Source organism: Argiope bruennichi, chromosome 8 (genome assembly GCF_947563725.1).
Source record: "Argiope bruennichi chromosome 8, qqArgBrue1.1, whole genome shotgun sequence".
In the NCBI taxonomy this organism is placed as follows: domain Eukaryota; kingdom Metazoa; phylum Arthropoda; class Arachnida; order Araneae; family Araneidae; genus Argiope; species Argiope bruennichi.
The window spans coordinates 81,784,221-81,802,507 of NC_079158.1; the positions used below are offsets into that span (position 1 = coordinate 81,784,221).

General features: G+C 28.0%; 1 protein-coding gene across 4 annotated transcripts in view; it reads left to right on the forward strand.

The window, feature by feature from the left end:
- Nucleotides 1-18,287, forward strand: part of LOC129981768 (cell adhesion molecule Dscam2-like) — a 519,426-nt gene that overhangs the window by 409,443 nt on the left and 91,696 nt on the right. For all 4 annotated transcript variants that reach the window (XM_056092759.1, XM_056092760.1, XM_056092761.1 and 1 more), the window contains exon 13: nt 5,268-5,416. In XM_056092759.1, coding sequence (XP_055948734.1) covers nt 5,268-5,416 — 149 coding nt within the window. The remainder of the gene's footprint in view (nt 1-5,267; nt 5,417-18,287) is intronic.

The window sequence follows — 18,287 nt, forward strand, 5'->3', positions numbered from 1 at the left end:
ACTAATTTACTGTCCGTAAAACACTTCTTAATTGTTCATTAAGGCTGTTAATAGTTATCCATGCAAAGAGTAAATTAATGAAGGAAATTTTAGTACTGAATATGTTGAAAATTATGCATTAAAATAAAAATTTGTATTTATCTTATAATACTTGCATTTCATCAGCAAAGATTACAATCATGGTTAAAATTATTTATAATGAAATTAAATCCGTTCCTTTTTAGAAATTAAGGATAACAAGAATTCAAATAAAAATATTTTATCGAGTCAAGTATTACAATTTTAATCGACATCATAAATTGCGAAATATTTTTGAAGATTCTTCGTAGGCTTATCATATTTCTTTAAGATTTGATTAAGCATTATAGCTAAGATTTGATCATTATTTAATTGTATAAAATTCCTCTGCTTATAATTCAAAGAGCTTTTCTTTATTCAGATATAATATTTTATTTATAAAACAAAATAAATCGGAAAAATAAAAACAGTTGTAACTTAAATTGTAATTGCCGCTTCCAGGAATAAACTAAATAAAGACGCGGCACTTTCACGAAATGTCCGTGGTTGTTCTAATACAATGACATTCGAAGTTTCATAATTCATTAAAAATTCTTTCACTAAATATGATTGATAGAATGGAACTATTACACAAAAATTTAGACTCTTTAATATCTTCATAAATGCATTATATTCGAACAATGTAAATCATAATTCTTTATGCCCTTCATAATCTTTTACTTTCTCATACATATAGTATAGAGAAAATTTAGTAATCGTCAAAAAATTCGAACGTGAGATTTTGACAAATCTCCACGATTTGGACCTCTCCGAGTTCGAAAAACACATTTTGGCAACAAAAAAAATCGTCTGTCTGTGACAAAAATAATTCAAGAACTCTTTGAGCTTGACGGATGAAACTTAGTATATGGTTTTATTACACTAAATCTGTGGATTTCTATCAAATTTTGACCAAAATACACTCAATGGAAGTCTGTCTGTCCGGTTATTCATATATAAGTTAACATAACTACGAAACGAAGAGAGTTGGATAAATAAAATTCTTTACACAGATTTAAAATCTTTGATATAGACACCAACAAAATTATATGCTCATCTCAAGGAGTTCACTGTCTATCAGTTTTTATCCTCAAAAATTTTTGATACAGACACCAACAAAATTATATGCCCATCTCAAGAAGGAGTTCATTGTCTATCAGTTTTTATCCTCAAAAACTTCTGATATAGACACCAACAAAATTATATGCTCATCTCAAGAAGGAGTTCATTGTCTATCAGTTTTTATCCTCAAAAATTTCTGATATAGACACCAACAAAATTACATGCCCATCTCAAGAAGGAGTTCACTGTCTATCAGTTTTTATCCTCAAAAATTTCTGATACAGACACCAACAAAATTATATGCCCATCTCAAGAAATAGTTCACTGTCTATCAGTTTTTATCCTCAAAAATTTCTGATACAGACACCAACAAAATTATATGCCCATCTCAAGAAATAGTTCACTGTCTATCAGTTTTTATCCTCAAAAATTTCTGATACAGACACCAACAAAATTATATGCCCATCTCAAGAAATAGTTCACTGTCTATCAGTTTTTATCCTCACAAATTTCTGATATAGACACCAACAAAATTACATGCCCATCTCAAGAAGGAGTTCACTGTCTATCAGTTTTTATCCTCAAAAATTTCTGATACAGACACCAACAAAATTACATGCCCATCTCAAGAAGGAGTTCACTGTCTATCAGTTTTTATCCTCAAAAATTTCTGATACAGACACCAACAAAATTACATGCCCATCTCAAGAAGGAGTTCATTGTCTATCAGTTTTTATCCTCAAAAATTTCTGATATAGACACCAACAAAATTATATGCTCATCTCAAGAAGAAGTTCATTGTCTATCAGTTTTTATCCTCAAAAACTTCTGATATAGACACCAACAAAATTATATGCCCATCTCAAGAAGGAGTTCATTGTCTATCAGTTTTTATCCTCAAAAATTTCTGATATAGACACCAACAAAATTATATGCTCATCTCAAGAAGGAGTTCACTGTCTATCAGTTTTTATCCTCAAAAACTTCTGATATAGACACCAACAAAATTATATGCTCATCTCAAGAAGGAGTTCACTGTCTATCAGTTTTTATCCTCAAAAATTTCTGATATAGACACCAACAAAATTATATGCCCATCTCAAGAAGGAGTTCATTGTCTATCAGTTTTTATCCTCAAAAACTTCTGATATAGACACCAACAAAATTATATACTCATCTCAAGAAGGAGTTCACTGTCTATCAGTTTTTATCCTCAAAAATTTCTGATATAGACACCAACAAAATTATATGCCCATCTCAAGAAGAAGTTCATTGTCTATCAGTTTTTATCCTCAAAAACTTCTGACATAGACACCAACAAAATTATATGCCCATCTCAAGAAGAAGTTCATTGTCTATCAGTTTTTATCCTCAAAAATTTCTGATATAGACACCAACAAAATTATATGCCCATCTCAAGAAGGAGTTCATTGTCTATCAGTTTTTATCCTCAAAACTTTGTAAACGCAATAACTCAAAATCACAATGACTTAAATATATCAAATTTGGTATGTCATTTTGCGATTATAAATGTAATTAAGTATCAAATTTTGATTTCAATCGGTTTAGAAAAAGCATTTAAAACACAATTTTGATTCTTAGATTCTAATAATCGTATACCAGGGATTGATCGCTAAAAAGTTCGCCAAGGATTCAATGATACATTAAGTAAAAATGCTAAATTCAAGCCAAAAGTTGATATTTCGTAAATATTAAACACTAATTCCAGCAAGACATTTTCTCGGATAATACTTTTATTAGAAAATAAGAGAGAAAGATCTGGGGAGATTATTCCTACGGGTTTTAAAGTGTGAGTAATTGGTTGTCAAAACTATATTGCATAATCTGAACTAAAATATTTCCAAATAACAAGCAAAACCTAATACAAAGATAAGGAGGAAAAAAAAATAATTGTTGTAGTTTTTTTATTGTTATGATTTTTTTATACATTATGAAAAGGCTTCCAAAATATTAATCATTTTGATGTATACTGAAATGGATTGTGCCATAAATAAACTCACTTCAGAACCATTAAAATCCACTAATGAAGTGCTTTTTGGACAATACATACGCCAAAGTTTTGAAAAGAAAATTTTGGAACTAGAAAATAGAAAAATAAATTTTAACTGTTGTCCGACTTCCACATCCTGAAAAACTTTTGTATTTTTAATTTCTGAGATTTGAATACTAAAGAAATCAACTTTTAAAAGTGAAAAATGGTAGAATGCAACATTCATAATTTTAGTATTCATTGTGGCTTTCTTATATTACTGTATAAGCCATTTTTTTTCGAGGCATTGCGGAAATAATTAAAAATGTTTTCTTTGAAGTTTCATTTTTATTTTTTGCAACTATTAATAATAATGAGATTGTCTTTAAGTCAAAATATTTTCTTAATTATCAAAAGAATGAAACCTTATTTGGAGGTCATTGTGAGAAATATAATTCAGTAAACATATTTCTGCAGAGAAATGGGAATTTTTTTTAAAGCAAAACTACTTATTTTTCTCAGATAAAGAAATAATTAAAAGAAATCAAAAAGTGGTTCTCTAAAAATAAATTATTTTCCAACGCAAAAGCATTTATTTTATACTAAATTTTAACTTTTCTAAAAGCATGTTTTCATCTATTTGGGAAGGAAAAGGAAAACATTTATAATTAGACGACGGTAGTTTGATATTAATTTATATATATTTGTTCAAAATAGCATCAATTAAATAAATGTTACTTTATAACATTAATGTATCATAATAATCATAATAAAATTTATGGATAATATTTATATAAATAATCATAAATAGATTTATGATCAAATTTAACTTAACTTTTTAATTTAAATTAATCAAATTTAAATTAACTTATTTATTTTTTCTATCTTTTTTAAATTGAGAAAAAGCATTTTTATGTAGTTAGATAATTCTAAAATATTCTTTTTAAAATTTTCCTAATATAAATATTTTTTGTATGTGTCTAAGATATTCCATAAGTTTGCAGTGAATGGTAATTATTAAAAGATTTACGAATAAATTTAACTGCAAACGACTTTACTTATTTTATCATTAAATTGAAAATAAATTCAAAGACTTTTTAAGATTAGTGAATTTTAAAGTAATATTACTTGTGTTAATATAAACAAAAGCTCCTTTTAATTTCTTCAAAGCATTGTACGAGTTAAATCTTTGAGATTTTTTTGAATGTGTAATTATTTGAAATTTTTTCTTTTACTAGAAAAAAATTTTTTTTTTTGATTAATGATATGATAGAGAAAAAAACTATTTTAACATTTGAATTCAATGATTTTTTCAATATTTGATAATTTTGATGAATTAAAAGAATATATTATTTAATAGAAAGAATAAATATTGTATTACATATCATAACATTATATAATAAATATTACCTATCTTTTATAATTTGTATATGCCGTTATAACACATTAAGTATCCACTCTATTTTTGGCAGAATAAATAAATAAATCTTTACCCTCAAATAAACGCATATACTTTCATATGGAAAAAGTACTCTAAGTCTTCCTTTTATACAGTCCATCGTTAAATATTTAGTAAACTATTTCCAGCACTTACTCTTTTGTTTAGTAAAAAAAAAAGCGTTGCTCTCCTCCACGACTAAGTCTGAACTAGTAATGAAGCTTTGCATTTCATTATTTTACACCAATCAGTGATTACCTTGAGGGAACTTAATGGAGGAGTTTCCTTGAGGCAACCATTAAAATAATCTGAAATAGTGATGTTCAAAGTTTCATAACTCGGTAACTTTTGATTGTAGAAATGTGGCTTTTTCGTTTAAAATATTGTTTTCATTATCGTACTAAATATAATTAATAGGATCGATGTATTGTATAAAAACTTGACATATAACTTTTTTTCAGAATTGCAAATATTAACTCAATATAACACTATTTAGAAAATTGTCCATTTGAAGTATAATAGCCTATTTCCATAGATTTAGAAATTAACTATTGAAACGATTGAAATTTTTTTAAATTATTATTTATAAAGAAAATGAACTCTATCACTGTCATGAATTGATATTGATGTGCAAGAATTCTTTGGAAAAATTATTTGAATTTTAATTAATTTTTGTATTAATTTCTTTTATTAATCTTGAATTTCTTTTGTGCTTTACAGTTATGAAATCACCACTGAAAGCAGAACAGACAGTGTCACTTCAAAAGTTTCAATTCATGCTGTTGATAGAAGGGATTCTGCTTTATTTACATGTGTTGCTACGAACGCTTACGGACAAGACGACACAAATATACAATTAATAGTTCAAGGTAAAAACAAATTTATATTTATATCGTAAATGCCGTAGAATGCACTTGCATTTTATGCCAAACTTTGATAATTTAAAGATGAAAAATAGTTTCCCAACAATAATCATTTCAGATATTAATTGCTTTATAAAGAAAACTGGATGGTAAATATGGTTTGGATATCAGAATATAACCCCCAAGCGTGTAATAGAATCAAAATGCTGTTCCAGATACTATTTTATTAGAAACAGATAATAAAATCATTGTAGGAATTTTCCTAGTAGTCTCCAGGTGGAAATTTGTGGTATTTATATCCTGGACATTATAATTTTCATTTGTAATTAATAAAACAACCATTTGGAAATAAAGGGATTAAAACAATTGAAATAAAAAATTTTAGAATGTATTTTGATTCTAAGTCTTCACATTTTCTAAATTAAATGTGGCTCTGACGAGCTCGTGGGTATGACATGTGAATTATGCTATATTAGATGAATCCATTTTGTGTGATTAGGAGACATGGATGGATAAAGTTTATAGGTCTGGTTCCATTTCTATTTTTCCATATACCAAATTTGCCCATAATACTTACTCTGAGGAAAGTAGGAAGAAATAAAATGCATCAAATTCAGCATTGTCTATTACTTACTGCCCCATTAATTTCTGATGTTTTTTTCTTTCTGTTTTGTTCTTTTAACCTTCTCAGCAACAACATTCGTCTTTCTGAATTAAATGGACAGAATTCAATTGATAACTATGCGCAAAGAATCTGTCAAATTCTCATTTCAATATAATTTAATATAAATTTTACAAAATATTAAAATTTTCATTTTTAACTATACAGCCTATTATATTAATATCTGACCAAAAATAAAATTGAAGATCATAACTACTTAATATGCATTATTTCATTATTTTTATCGTATTATTTCACGATTTGAAAATATAGATTTAATAAAAACACATTTTTAAATGTAAAAAACTATTTTATTGTAAAAATTCTTTACTTTTCCTTATCATTCCCTCCTTTCTGTCCCTTATCATCACTCCCCCTAACCCACAACAACAACAAAAAATATCATTTAAGTTAGAGCATGCCGGCAATGTTTAAGCTTCAAATGTACTACTGATAAACTCTTTATCCCAAATCCAGATACATATCAGAGCATGCATGCAATGCTTAAGCTACGAATGTACCGCTAATAAACTCACTCTCCAAAATCCCAGCATGATCGAAGAATAATTCAGTCATTCAACAGAATTCATTAAACGACGTTTATATTTTCTTTTGAGTTCCCTCTCTTCATGGCCCTATGTTGTTTGTTAACCTTCAGCATGGAATTGATCTTCCTTTCTGCTTAGAGACCTTTCTCTTTCCTCCCTTCACTTCTATTATCTCTGTACATTCGTATGAATAGCAAAAGAAGAAAAACAAAAAAAATTCTTGGGTCCGAGTAATGGACTAACAAACTTTGTCTTAAAATATCCATGTTGGAATTTTAGGCACTAAGAGTTTCGACCCTATAGGATTTCTGGCTTATCAGAATTGCTGTTGTCGACATGATTTTAACCTATCGTTTCACGAGGAAGATTTGAAAGTCCTACATATAGATATCAAGATTAAAACTTTTTAGAATATTTAAGTACGACAATAATAATTTAAAAAAAAAACAAAAAACCCTCATATTCTTTAAAAACGTCCTCATTGATTAACTTGCATTTTTGTATTTCTCCTATCAAGGCCTTAAATTAAGAATTTCACATTTTCAAATTTTTTAAAGGAAAAAAAAATTGCACAACAATCGATACAAATCCAATTAATGAAATAATTATTTAATTTTTCAGTGTTTCCAATGAAATTCGTTTTATGCACTTCTTTTATCAAAAATGCAATAAGAGCCTTACTTACAGTATATCTCTATACATCGACCTATTTTTAATAATCGTTGGTTTTCATTTGGAAAACAATTCTTCTGCATCGAATTAGATTTTTCGTCATAAGAAAAATTATTCATTAAGTTGTTATCAATATAAATCAAGGAGTTTTGCTTATGATAAGGAATACAAATTTATTAAGAAATAATTTTTTCACTGATCCACAGAAATCCATAACAAATCAAAATCAGCTTGAGAAAAATCTTTAAACACAAACATGGGAGTCGCATGTTGTTACTGAAATTTTGCGAAGCAGTTTCTGTGGTAAGAAATGCAGCTGCCTGTAATCTACTGAAACTGTAATACAATCCGAAGGGTAAAAATATACTGATCTGATGGAAGTCAAAGGAGATTTCAAATTTGGCGGAGCGTGAATGAAAAGAAGCAGAAAAGGTGCCCCGGCCCTTATACGTTATTCTTATTTGAGAGAAAGAGAATCCCTATTCTAAGTTAGAGGAAATTTAAATTTTCAAACTTGTTTATCTTCTAAAGAACTATTTAAATTTTTAATGAAAGTGGACGTTATTTTGAAACAACTTTGATAAAATATTAAGTTTGAAAAGATATAGTAATACTATTATTTTTGATATCCCAGCAAAATAGATAAAAAATTAACTCTATTTTAGCATAAGAACAAATAATTTTGCCAAAATTATAAATTATATATATATTTGTATATTTTTAAGTATATTTCTTTGATAATTTACAATTTACAATTTGACAGATTTTAATTAGAAAATCTTATAATTTATAATTATATAACTCAAAATTTCCGCACAGAGAATTTTTTTTTATCAAGAGTCGATATGTAGAAGTTTGGTATTTTTTCAAAAAAATGAGTTTAAAAAAAGTTTTAAATTTCATTGTTTCTTTTACAAGTCATAATTTTTCTTAAATAATTGTATTCATGGGGCCTAAGTATATAAGTAAAATTAAGCATGCACGTTATCGATAAAAAAAATAATAATTTTCAGTTTCTAAGTATATTCGTGAAACCATATCCCAGATATAAATATTTTTTTATATTGTGGAGAGAAATTCCAAATCCTATTATAAAATATTTAAAAAATAAAAAAGAATTTTTCATTCAAAAATGTTTTTAATAAATAACCAAATTTTAGAAAGCTAAAAGGGTGTTATTTTTTGTATTGTTACTACTAGTTATCCTTTTTGTTTCCTGCATTCATTTTCAGTTTGAAAGTGATATATTTACTTTTTGATAAAAAAAATCGAGCAACAAAAAAATCAATGAAAGCCACACCTATTTTTTAAAGATTCAAATGGTGTTCATTTTTTTAAAGCTTTATTATTCCGCTGCTATTATTTTTGCGATAAAGTAAAGTTTTTTACTTCGAATTTGCCAAATGCTAAGCAAATAGCATTCAAAAATGCCACTTCGTATACCTTGCAAGATCTGAATATCTTTCAATATAACAGCTACAGAGATATTTCAAAACACTGCACAGAAGTTCCAGATGTAAATGTTACCAAAGAAACATTTTGTTTCCACTGATGGAAAAAGCATGAGTGCAAAAATAGGTATAGCAGAAAAACGAGATCCCCGCAATATGTTTGCAAGAAAAAAATTGTGTAACAACGCATTTCGCACCGAGTATTTGAAACAAATTTCTTGTATAAACGCAAATTCTTCGAAAGGAATTTTCAAATGGAAAAAAAAAGGAGAAAATTCCATTTGCTATGAAACACAAGAAATATATTTTAGGCGCATTTCAAGAAAAGATCAGTTAGTAAAAAAAGATTTCTATTTCTATGAATTTATAAAAAAAATATTTTTTTGAAAATAAGTATACTTTTTTATACTAAACACGCCAATACTATTATATTGAAGATGCTGTTATGATTGTAAGTTACTGATTCTAATTAAAGATTAAAGATTTTAATCCAATTTTCAACAATGATAAAATTTGAAAATTTTACTTAATATAATGATAAGATTTTTTTAATTTTAGCTACTTAATAATCAAATTTCGCATGAATTAATTGAAATTTTTCCATTATAAGAATATTGTATGTACTAGTAATAATTTTTTACTGGATTAATAATTTAAATAATAAGAATTACCAATGGAAAACATTTCAGAAATTTTGAAAGCTGTTTCCTCATTTGTATTTATTTTTAACAAATATTAATGATAAAATCATTTTGAAAAATTCGAAAATCTACAGAACTTATCTTTGTCTTTCAGATATGACTTTCAGAGCAAATGGCGTATTCAGGTCATTTTTGAAATACGTTATGATGTATTCGAATATTTTTGATTCGCTATTGAAGGGAAATGTCCAAAACCACTTTTTTATTTTCTCGTATATGTAGTTTAGAGAAAATATAGAAATCGCTAGAAAATTCGAACTCGAGATTTTGAAGGATCTCCACGTTTTATACTTCCCCCAAACACACAAAGAAACACATTTTTGGAAAATGTCCGTTTTGGAAATGTCCATCTGTCTGTGACAAAGATAACTCAAAAACGCTTTGAGCTAGACGATTGAAATTTGGTATACTGCCTTTACACCACAGTTGCAGGTTTCTATCGGATTTTGAACCAAGTCTGTTCAAAAGGAGCCTCTGTGTCCGGCAATTCTAATATAAATTAATGCAATAACTACAACACAAAGAGAGGCAAATAAATAAAATTCGATATACGAATAATGTATAAAAGTATCAAATTTTGAATTAGATCTAACAATGGATTGACTGTCTATTGATAAGCATTTTTGTATAGGTTTTTATGGATACAACTGCAGTTTTGTGTTAAATCTTTGTTTCAATCAACTGAGAAAAATGTGTAAAAAGTTCACATTCGATTTTCACGTACTATTAACGACATGTCAAGAATTAATCGCCAATAAATTTTCCAAGGATATCATGACAAATTCACTCCAAAACTTAATATTTAGTAATTATACGCCAATTCTCAAGCAAAGCGTTCTCTGGCATGTTCCTTTTCAGGCACTAGTTTATTAGAAAATGCTAGAAAGTTTGAAGGAGACCACACCCACTGTTTTTTCCCCTTTTATATAAAACCACATATTTCCAAATAAGACTGAAGCTGTCATAAAAAACTGAAACTCTCCAAACAATAGGAAATACAATATAGTATTTTGATATCATAAATAATCGAAATCGAGAAATAATAAAAAAAAAATATTGAATTAAATATGCTGTGAAACAGTCGCCTTCTCCCAATAAATTCATTTTTATTGACATTTATTTTTTTGAGAGTGGCAGCAAGACAATTTATATCGATAAAATACATATAAATGAAAATAGCATCAAAAGTAAACTATATAATCTGCTGAACGTGTTTTGGATACTTTTGTCCGCATGCGATTAATTGCCAAAACACACGCCAAGGATAACACGATAGATTCAGTAAAAATCTAAATTTACGCCAAAAGTTAACCAGTTGATACGAACTGGGATATTTTCGAGCTTTATAACTTTGAGATAGTATGCGAGAATGTTTTGGTGGGTAGACCACCCCTTTGGTTGAAATATTATTCACTTTTTAAAGAATAAGGAAGGTAACTATTACATTATATACACATTACATATTACATTACATATTACATTACATTACATATTACATTACATACACATTATAACACCATAAATTCAAATGAACACCATAAATATAACACCGTAAATTCAACACCATATATATGTATAACACCATAAATTCAAATGAATGTGCTATCATCTACTCCACGATATAATATAAATTGATCCGTTACATTCAGAGTTTTTGCTTGAATTTATAACAATTAATGCACTATTCTATAACCCATCAAAATTTTCAAATTATCTTCTTAACCTATTATCAGTAGTAAACAGGTAATCACCATAAAATATTTTTAAAAAAACGAAGGAACAGATTAATCATTTTAGTAGAAGTTGATTATGTGTATAAAAAAAATAAATATACTATAAAAAACCACTACATACAAAATATAATAAATAAAAAAGTAAAATCCGCTGTCGTACATAGTACATAAATCACTTTTATTACTTATTGCTAAATAGCAATAATTAAAACTAAACAAACCTCTATAGAAACATTTGAGATTGTTTCATAGAGTATTTTTACAATTTCATTAATTCGATTAGCCAATTTATGAAGCAGATGCAAAATGCTCAGAAAAGGACCCGACGTGTCACCAAATACTCCAGAACTCCAAAGCCAGATGATAAAAATAGATGTTACAAGAGTGATGAACAAAGTTTACCAAAGCGTGGAAATAGGCTTTACAGTTTTCTAGATGGGAAATTGCAATGGTTTGTCTATGGGAAATGATGTTCATGTCTTCGAAAAACCATTTTCTCACATAAGTATTTTCACAATATCTTAAAATAACCAATTTAACCTTTTTAATGATATCAATTTCATTAATTTACAATTTTTTAAATTAATTTTTGTCATTTGAATTGATGCACAATCTATAACAACATTTTTAATGTTATCATGAAACTCAGATCTCATTCATCAAAACATTCAATAGCGTGTTTATACCAATGTTAAGATTAAGATTAAAAATTGCCTTTTTTTATCCATAATCTGGAAGTAAGATTTTCCTTATTTCATTGTACATACGTCTTTCAAAATGTTTGTTCAGTAATGATTAAGTTAAATTTATATATTTTCAGTCAGTCGTATGATATTACATGGTGAAATTTTTTAACAAATGCATCCCATACTAATTATTTATTAAACTAAAACGTCAATAATATAAGAAACAAGCTGGTCTCTAATAATGCTGTCACAAATAAATGCTACTCTTTTTGACGAATATGCATTTTATTTGGTAATCTTAGACACGAGGAAATAAATCATTTTTCCCATAAAGAAAAAGCATAAATTGCACTTGAAATAAAAAAAAAGTAAAATTCATTTTTGATTCCTGATGTAAAAAAAATATATATGAGAATCACAAAATAGAAACTTTTTTCAATAATAGCAATATTTTTGCTTTGTGGCTTAATATTGTTGGTTGTTAAAATTTTAAATTTTACCTCCATGAGTTTGGATAATAGCGTGTTAGAAACAACTAAACTCAATTTCTGCTTTTATTATATGCACTTTTCAATTTTAATTTGCAAATTTATGCTAGAGAATTGAAACGTTTCTCATCTGCAAACATCAAGCTTCACAATATCCTCAGAAATTTGAAAATTCTAAGTATTCGAGGAAGCTATATTTTCAAAGGTATTTTTAAATGTAAATCATATTTCTATTCACCATGCCAAAACAACGAATATCAAAATCTGAAAAATGTGGATTGATTTTTCCTGTCGCTAGAGTCAAAACAATGCTGAAAGCTCAAAAAATTACAGATCGTATCACAGATGGTGCAGCAGTGTACTTGGCTGCAGTCTTAGAATATTTGTGTGCAGAAATTCTAGAACTTTCTTTGGATGCCACACGAGCGCTCGGGTTGCGTCGAATCCAGCCTCATCACATAAACATCGCCTTAAGGAAAGATCAGGATTTAGTAAAGCACTTTGTTTTGGGTATAGTTCCAAAGAGTGGGTTTATAACTATAAATGAAGTAGATTTTTTGAAGAACTCAAGAAATAATTCATCGAACTGAAAATAAAAATATCGGATAAATGAAAAAAAAAATGGTAAAATCAATTATGATAGTATTCCTTGATATTTTTCAACCTGATAAATAAATAATATACCTGATTTTTGATGACTGAAGAAAAAATAAAATAGTTCACCAAAAGACAGTGGTGTTTTTAAATTATCATGGGATATTATTTAATTAAATAAAAAGTTTATAGTTTATTATTACATTTTTATAAATAATAAAATGGTATTTATTAACAGTCAAAGAGCCAAAACTCGCCAAATGTAGCACTAAAGCAAAGTGGCATTGCTACCCTATAAATAAGCATTGAGTGGTCATAGTGTTGTTATAAAAGTTATAGAGATCTCATAGACTTGTGATAGGGTTGATAACAAACAACCGAACCAAATTAACATTTTCTTTGGGTGTAATTTCTTTCTGCTAATGAAATTATAGCCAATCCTTGGGTTAAGTGAAGATTAGTGTGCACCCGAGTTTGTCGCCAATATTCCAGCAACCCTAATGCTGTTTTGTTTACTACTTTTTGCAGTGGTTGAGTTGTACATAAACTACAACTATATTATGAAAAATGTTAAATTAAAAATAATAAAAAATATCGAGTAAATATTTTAATTTTGTTCTTTATTATAACTAAAATTTATTAAATAAAGAAAGTTAAGCTTATAATTAAAAGTTATTTTCTGCTTTCTTTTTTTAATGTGAATACGAACAGAAAATATTTATTCTTTTGCAATTTTTAATTGTCAGTATGAGCTTTAAAAAAAATCGTCTTCATTCTCACTTTAAAAGATAGCTGCAATGGAATTCTAGGCAGTTCTCGTAATTCTTTTGGTGTTCTAACGGTTCAATTGATTATGTACAGTTCATGTTATCCACATAGTCCTTATGATCAATGTACTAGCGAAGCTACTAGGCTCCCGCTGCCAGCAAAGCCGCAGGATGTATTTTTTTAAGTTAAAAAATTCTGTCCGGTGTCTTCTACAGATGCCGAAGGCACCGAGCAGTATGGAAAAAAAACAATACTTATCAATAAAAAAGTTCTAATTAGATGGCGGGAAATGGTAACCGTGCCTGTTCCGTGGAAGTATTTGTTTATTTTGTCGGCCATCTTTATTGGCGACTTGGCATTGTTGACGCAGCTGGGTGCACACTAAAATTCACTTTTACCCAATCCTTCACCGTTAATTGATTATTACTTAAAATTTAAATAATTATCTTTCATTTGTATTAAATCAAGCATTGGCACCCTCTCTAGAACTTATCAATTCATCCGATAATGAGTATAGCAACGAAAAAATTGCTTTTGTAGTCGAACTTTGAACAGTTTTGCATGTCTTTTTTATGTAAGGGCGTGGAATTCTGAGTTAAACATCTTGATGGTTGAGAAATTCAAATTATAAACATAAAATGCAATTTTAATTTAAATATTTTGTGTAATGTATCTGTCAAAACTTAATACTAATATTTGGTATATAAAATTGAAATATTTCGTGGAAATTTCTCATTGAATGTAATCCTGTTAATTTTTATTACAACTGTAGAAGCCATTTGTTGCCGTTTTTATAGACATCCAAAATAGTGGATTTTGGGTGTGTCTTTAAATGATTGGAACCATTTTGTTAGGCTTGTCGAGAATTCGGGCACTAATTCTAATATATTCTAATATATTTTTTGAAATTAAATCTGTAGGGAATAATTGAGTCAACCTGAAAGATGATATAATTCAGATTGAAATATGCTGAGTTTCTATAGATTTTTCAGGTAAGACTTAATGTCCAGTTTTATAAAATCATATTATCTGTCCAAAAATTCGCCAAAAGTTTGTCTTACTTGAATATAACAACTAATGCTCTTTATTGTTGCAATAAAAATTATTAGAATTAAACTCATTAAACGTGAATTCGCCAAAAAAGTATAACTTTGGCAATATCATTTTTAAACAAATCACATTTCCCTTGCAGATGTATACACATATTGTACAAATGAATTAATTTTTGTTTACAGACAAGTGCATATGTTGTGTTAGCAGCTTACAAAAATTTATATCCCTTTATGGTCTAATATATTCGATCCATCAATTGTCACCAAGTACGTTAAGCATTGGCAACAGTGTAGCATAAATAGTAACTAAATATTAGCTCTACATTTTACTTCATTGCTGGGAAAGCACGGAACCATTCGTCGACATTGTCACCAGTTATTCACATGCAGTATGTTGTCACCTAATATTAACAGCAATGTCTAATATTTGGTTCAGTATAGAATAAATAATAGCCAAATATTGGCGTCAGCCATTGGCATGCAAATGTTTGTGCCTAGCAAATGAAAACGCATCTTCCCTTATTCATTTGTAATGTGCCATGTATAATGCATGTAACCATTTCTACTGATACAAAGTGAACATTTCCTTACCTTTAGATGGCTTGTAATAAACAGATGAAAAGATTTCTTTGTCCTTTTATTAAAATCTCTGTCAAAAAATGAATTCTCAAATCAACTGGAAAACTAAACTTCTCGCAGGAAGGCACCAAACTAGAATTCTCTTGTTTAATTTATTATAATGACTTTAGTATTATCTGGCATTTCAAAATTAGTCTTGGTATTATTCTTACAGTGACACTCCCTTTTCTCATGTTAAATCGGTGGCTTTTGAAAGTACGCGAATTCTAACTTCATTTTTAACACATACATACTATGTACGTGGCATAAAGTAGATAAGTTAGAAATCAAAATTTGGAATAAACACAATTAAATACGTCAGATACAAGAAGTGTAACCAAAGGTCTTCCCAAAACTTTCTCGCATACAGTCTGATAAAATTGTCATGTCAGAGATCACCTTGCATGCCATTAGCATACAATAGTTACGAAATATTAACTTTTGGCTTAAAACCATCAATTTCATTGAATCATTGGCGAGTTATTTGGCGAATAATCCCTGGAATGCATTGATAATATCCAAAAATCAAATTTGTGTTTCAGACGCATTTTTCTCAACCGATTGAAACAAAAATTTGAGACAAAACTGCACTTATAATCACAAAATTCTTTACCAAATATGATATATTTAAGTCGCTGCGTTTTTTAACGATCGCGTTTACGAGTTTCTGAAAGTACAGACAGACAGACAGTCAACCTTTAAATGGATTTCGCTCAAAATTTCACAGGTGTCTACTCTATGGATGATAAATTGTGTACCGAATTTTATCTACTTAGTTCTTTTCGTTTAGTAATTATCGAGTTAACTATTACGAGTTATTCGGACAACAAGACAGACGGACTGCCTTTGAGCTGATTTTACTCAAAATTGATAGAAATTTGCAAATTTGCTGCTTTCTTAAATTTGTAGTTACCGTAGTAACTTATATCCAAAAAACCAGATAGACAGACTTCCATTGAATGGATTTTGCTCAAAATTTGACAGAAATCTACAAATTTGGTGTAATAACCATATACCAAATTTCAACCGTCTAGCTCAAGGAATTTTTGAGTTGTCTTTGCCACAGACAGATAAACAGCCATTTCCAAAAATGCGTTTTAGGGAGGTCTTAAACGTGAAGAATCGTCAAAATCTCGAATTTGAAATTGTTGATGACTACTATATTTTCTCTATACTACGTATACGAGAAAGTAATAAAATCATTTTAGGTTGGTAGTAAAAACTGTCACACAAATTACCACAAGAAATCAGCCTTGATAAACGGATATTATTTCTAAGTTGAGTAATCATCGTTCAAAGCTAAAATTCCCAATCGAAAGTTTTGATAACTTCAAAATAGGGCATCCGAGAATAATAATTTTATTTAGTCTGAAATTAATATTAAAAATGATGTAAGCTTTTACTTTCAGTTCCAATTTTAATATATGTTCTTTTGGAAGATGGAAGATTTGGCATAAATTTTAATTTATATTAAATCATTTGGTGTATGTAACGTCTTTCCTTGGCAACTTTATTGCCTTGTTTTAGCTCAGATTAGCTACTTCGGCTTCTTTATAACTTTGTTTGCTTTCATTAGACATTTTCTGCCAAATTATTTTCAATGCTGCTAAAGAATTTTCAAAAAATGTTTCCTTTTATCTGTTCCTCACATTCATGTTAAAAAAATACATGATGTTAATAGAAAAAATAAATCGGATTTTGAAAATTGGAAATTTAATATAAAAGAATCAAATTCAAGAATATCATCAAGTGCGTGCAATATTGATTAAATATAATCTGTTTTCTTTTAAATTAATATAAAAAAACATCTTAAAATATTTACCCAAAATTATTGCTGTTTAACTACGTAATAATAATTTTTCAATAGTAATAATTTCTAACTGACTATTTTTATGGTGGTGAAGTCTAGACGTCTAAATTAGGAGATTTGATAACATAAAAGCCAAATAGGCTTCCAATTTGGATCTCAGGTAGATTTACTAGACATTCTAGATGGTTAAAGACATAATTTAACTCATTTAATTTGAATTTTTAATGATATCTTGGTAATCAAAATTGTATTTAAAATAAGCTTGGGTCATTGGAATTCATTTTTTTCAAAGAATTACGAATCAGCATATTCTACTGAAAATTGCTGATTTCATCCAGACATGTCTCTATATGCAATAAAAAAATTTGATTCATTTTCTAAGACTTAAATACCATTTTAAGCTTTTATTAAGACGTATAGCTAAAACAAGGCAATTTATAATAAAAATGGCAGAAAGCACTAAGATTTCAAAAACCTAAGTCAGTAGAAATATTGATGCTACCATTCGAAACCAGATTAAAATTATAAGAATCACTCCAAAATAACTCTTATGTGATTCAAAAGCTAGTGTAATTAATATAATTAGTATAATAAACTAAACTGAGCTAAACTAAACTAAACTAAAATCTATTTTGTTTGGAATGATCACTGGAAATTTAAAGAAGGCATGTCTTGGAGAAAGCATTAATTATTTTAAAAGGCCTTATATAGAAAAAATTTGTTACGTCAGTAATCTTCGTGGTTATGGATATTAGGTTATCAAATAATTTTAACGTTCAGAAATTAATTAAATTATTTTTAATTCTCTTAATCCCTTCTAATATTGATCAATCATCCTGATATACTAAAATAGTTAATCTTATCTCTTATATTAGTGTGTTGCTAAAGTAATGCTAATATTATAGAAAATAAAAAGCTTTTATAAGCTTATGATCGGTAAAATAATGTTTTGTTTTCTTGGTGTTGCTTGTTTTTGTTTTTCTTTATCGGCGCAAGTGCCAAGTAATGTTGTAAAGCAACATGGAGCTTTTATAAATTAAAATCAATACGATTTGCAAATTATTGTTTAATTTCAAATTTTCAAAATTAAAGAAA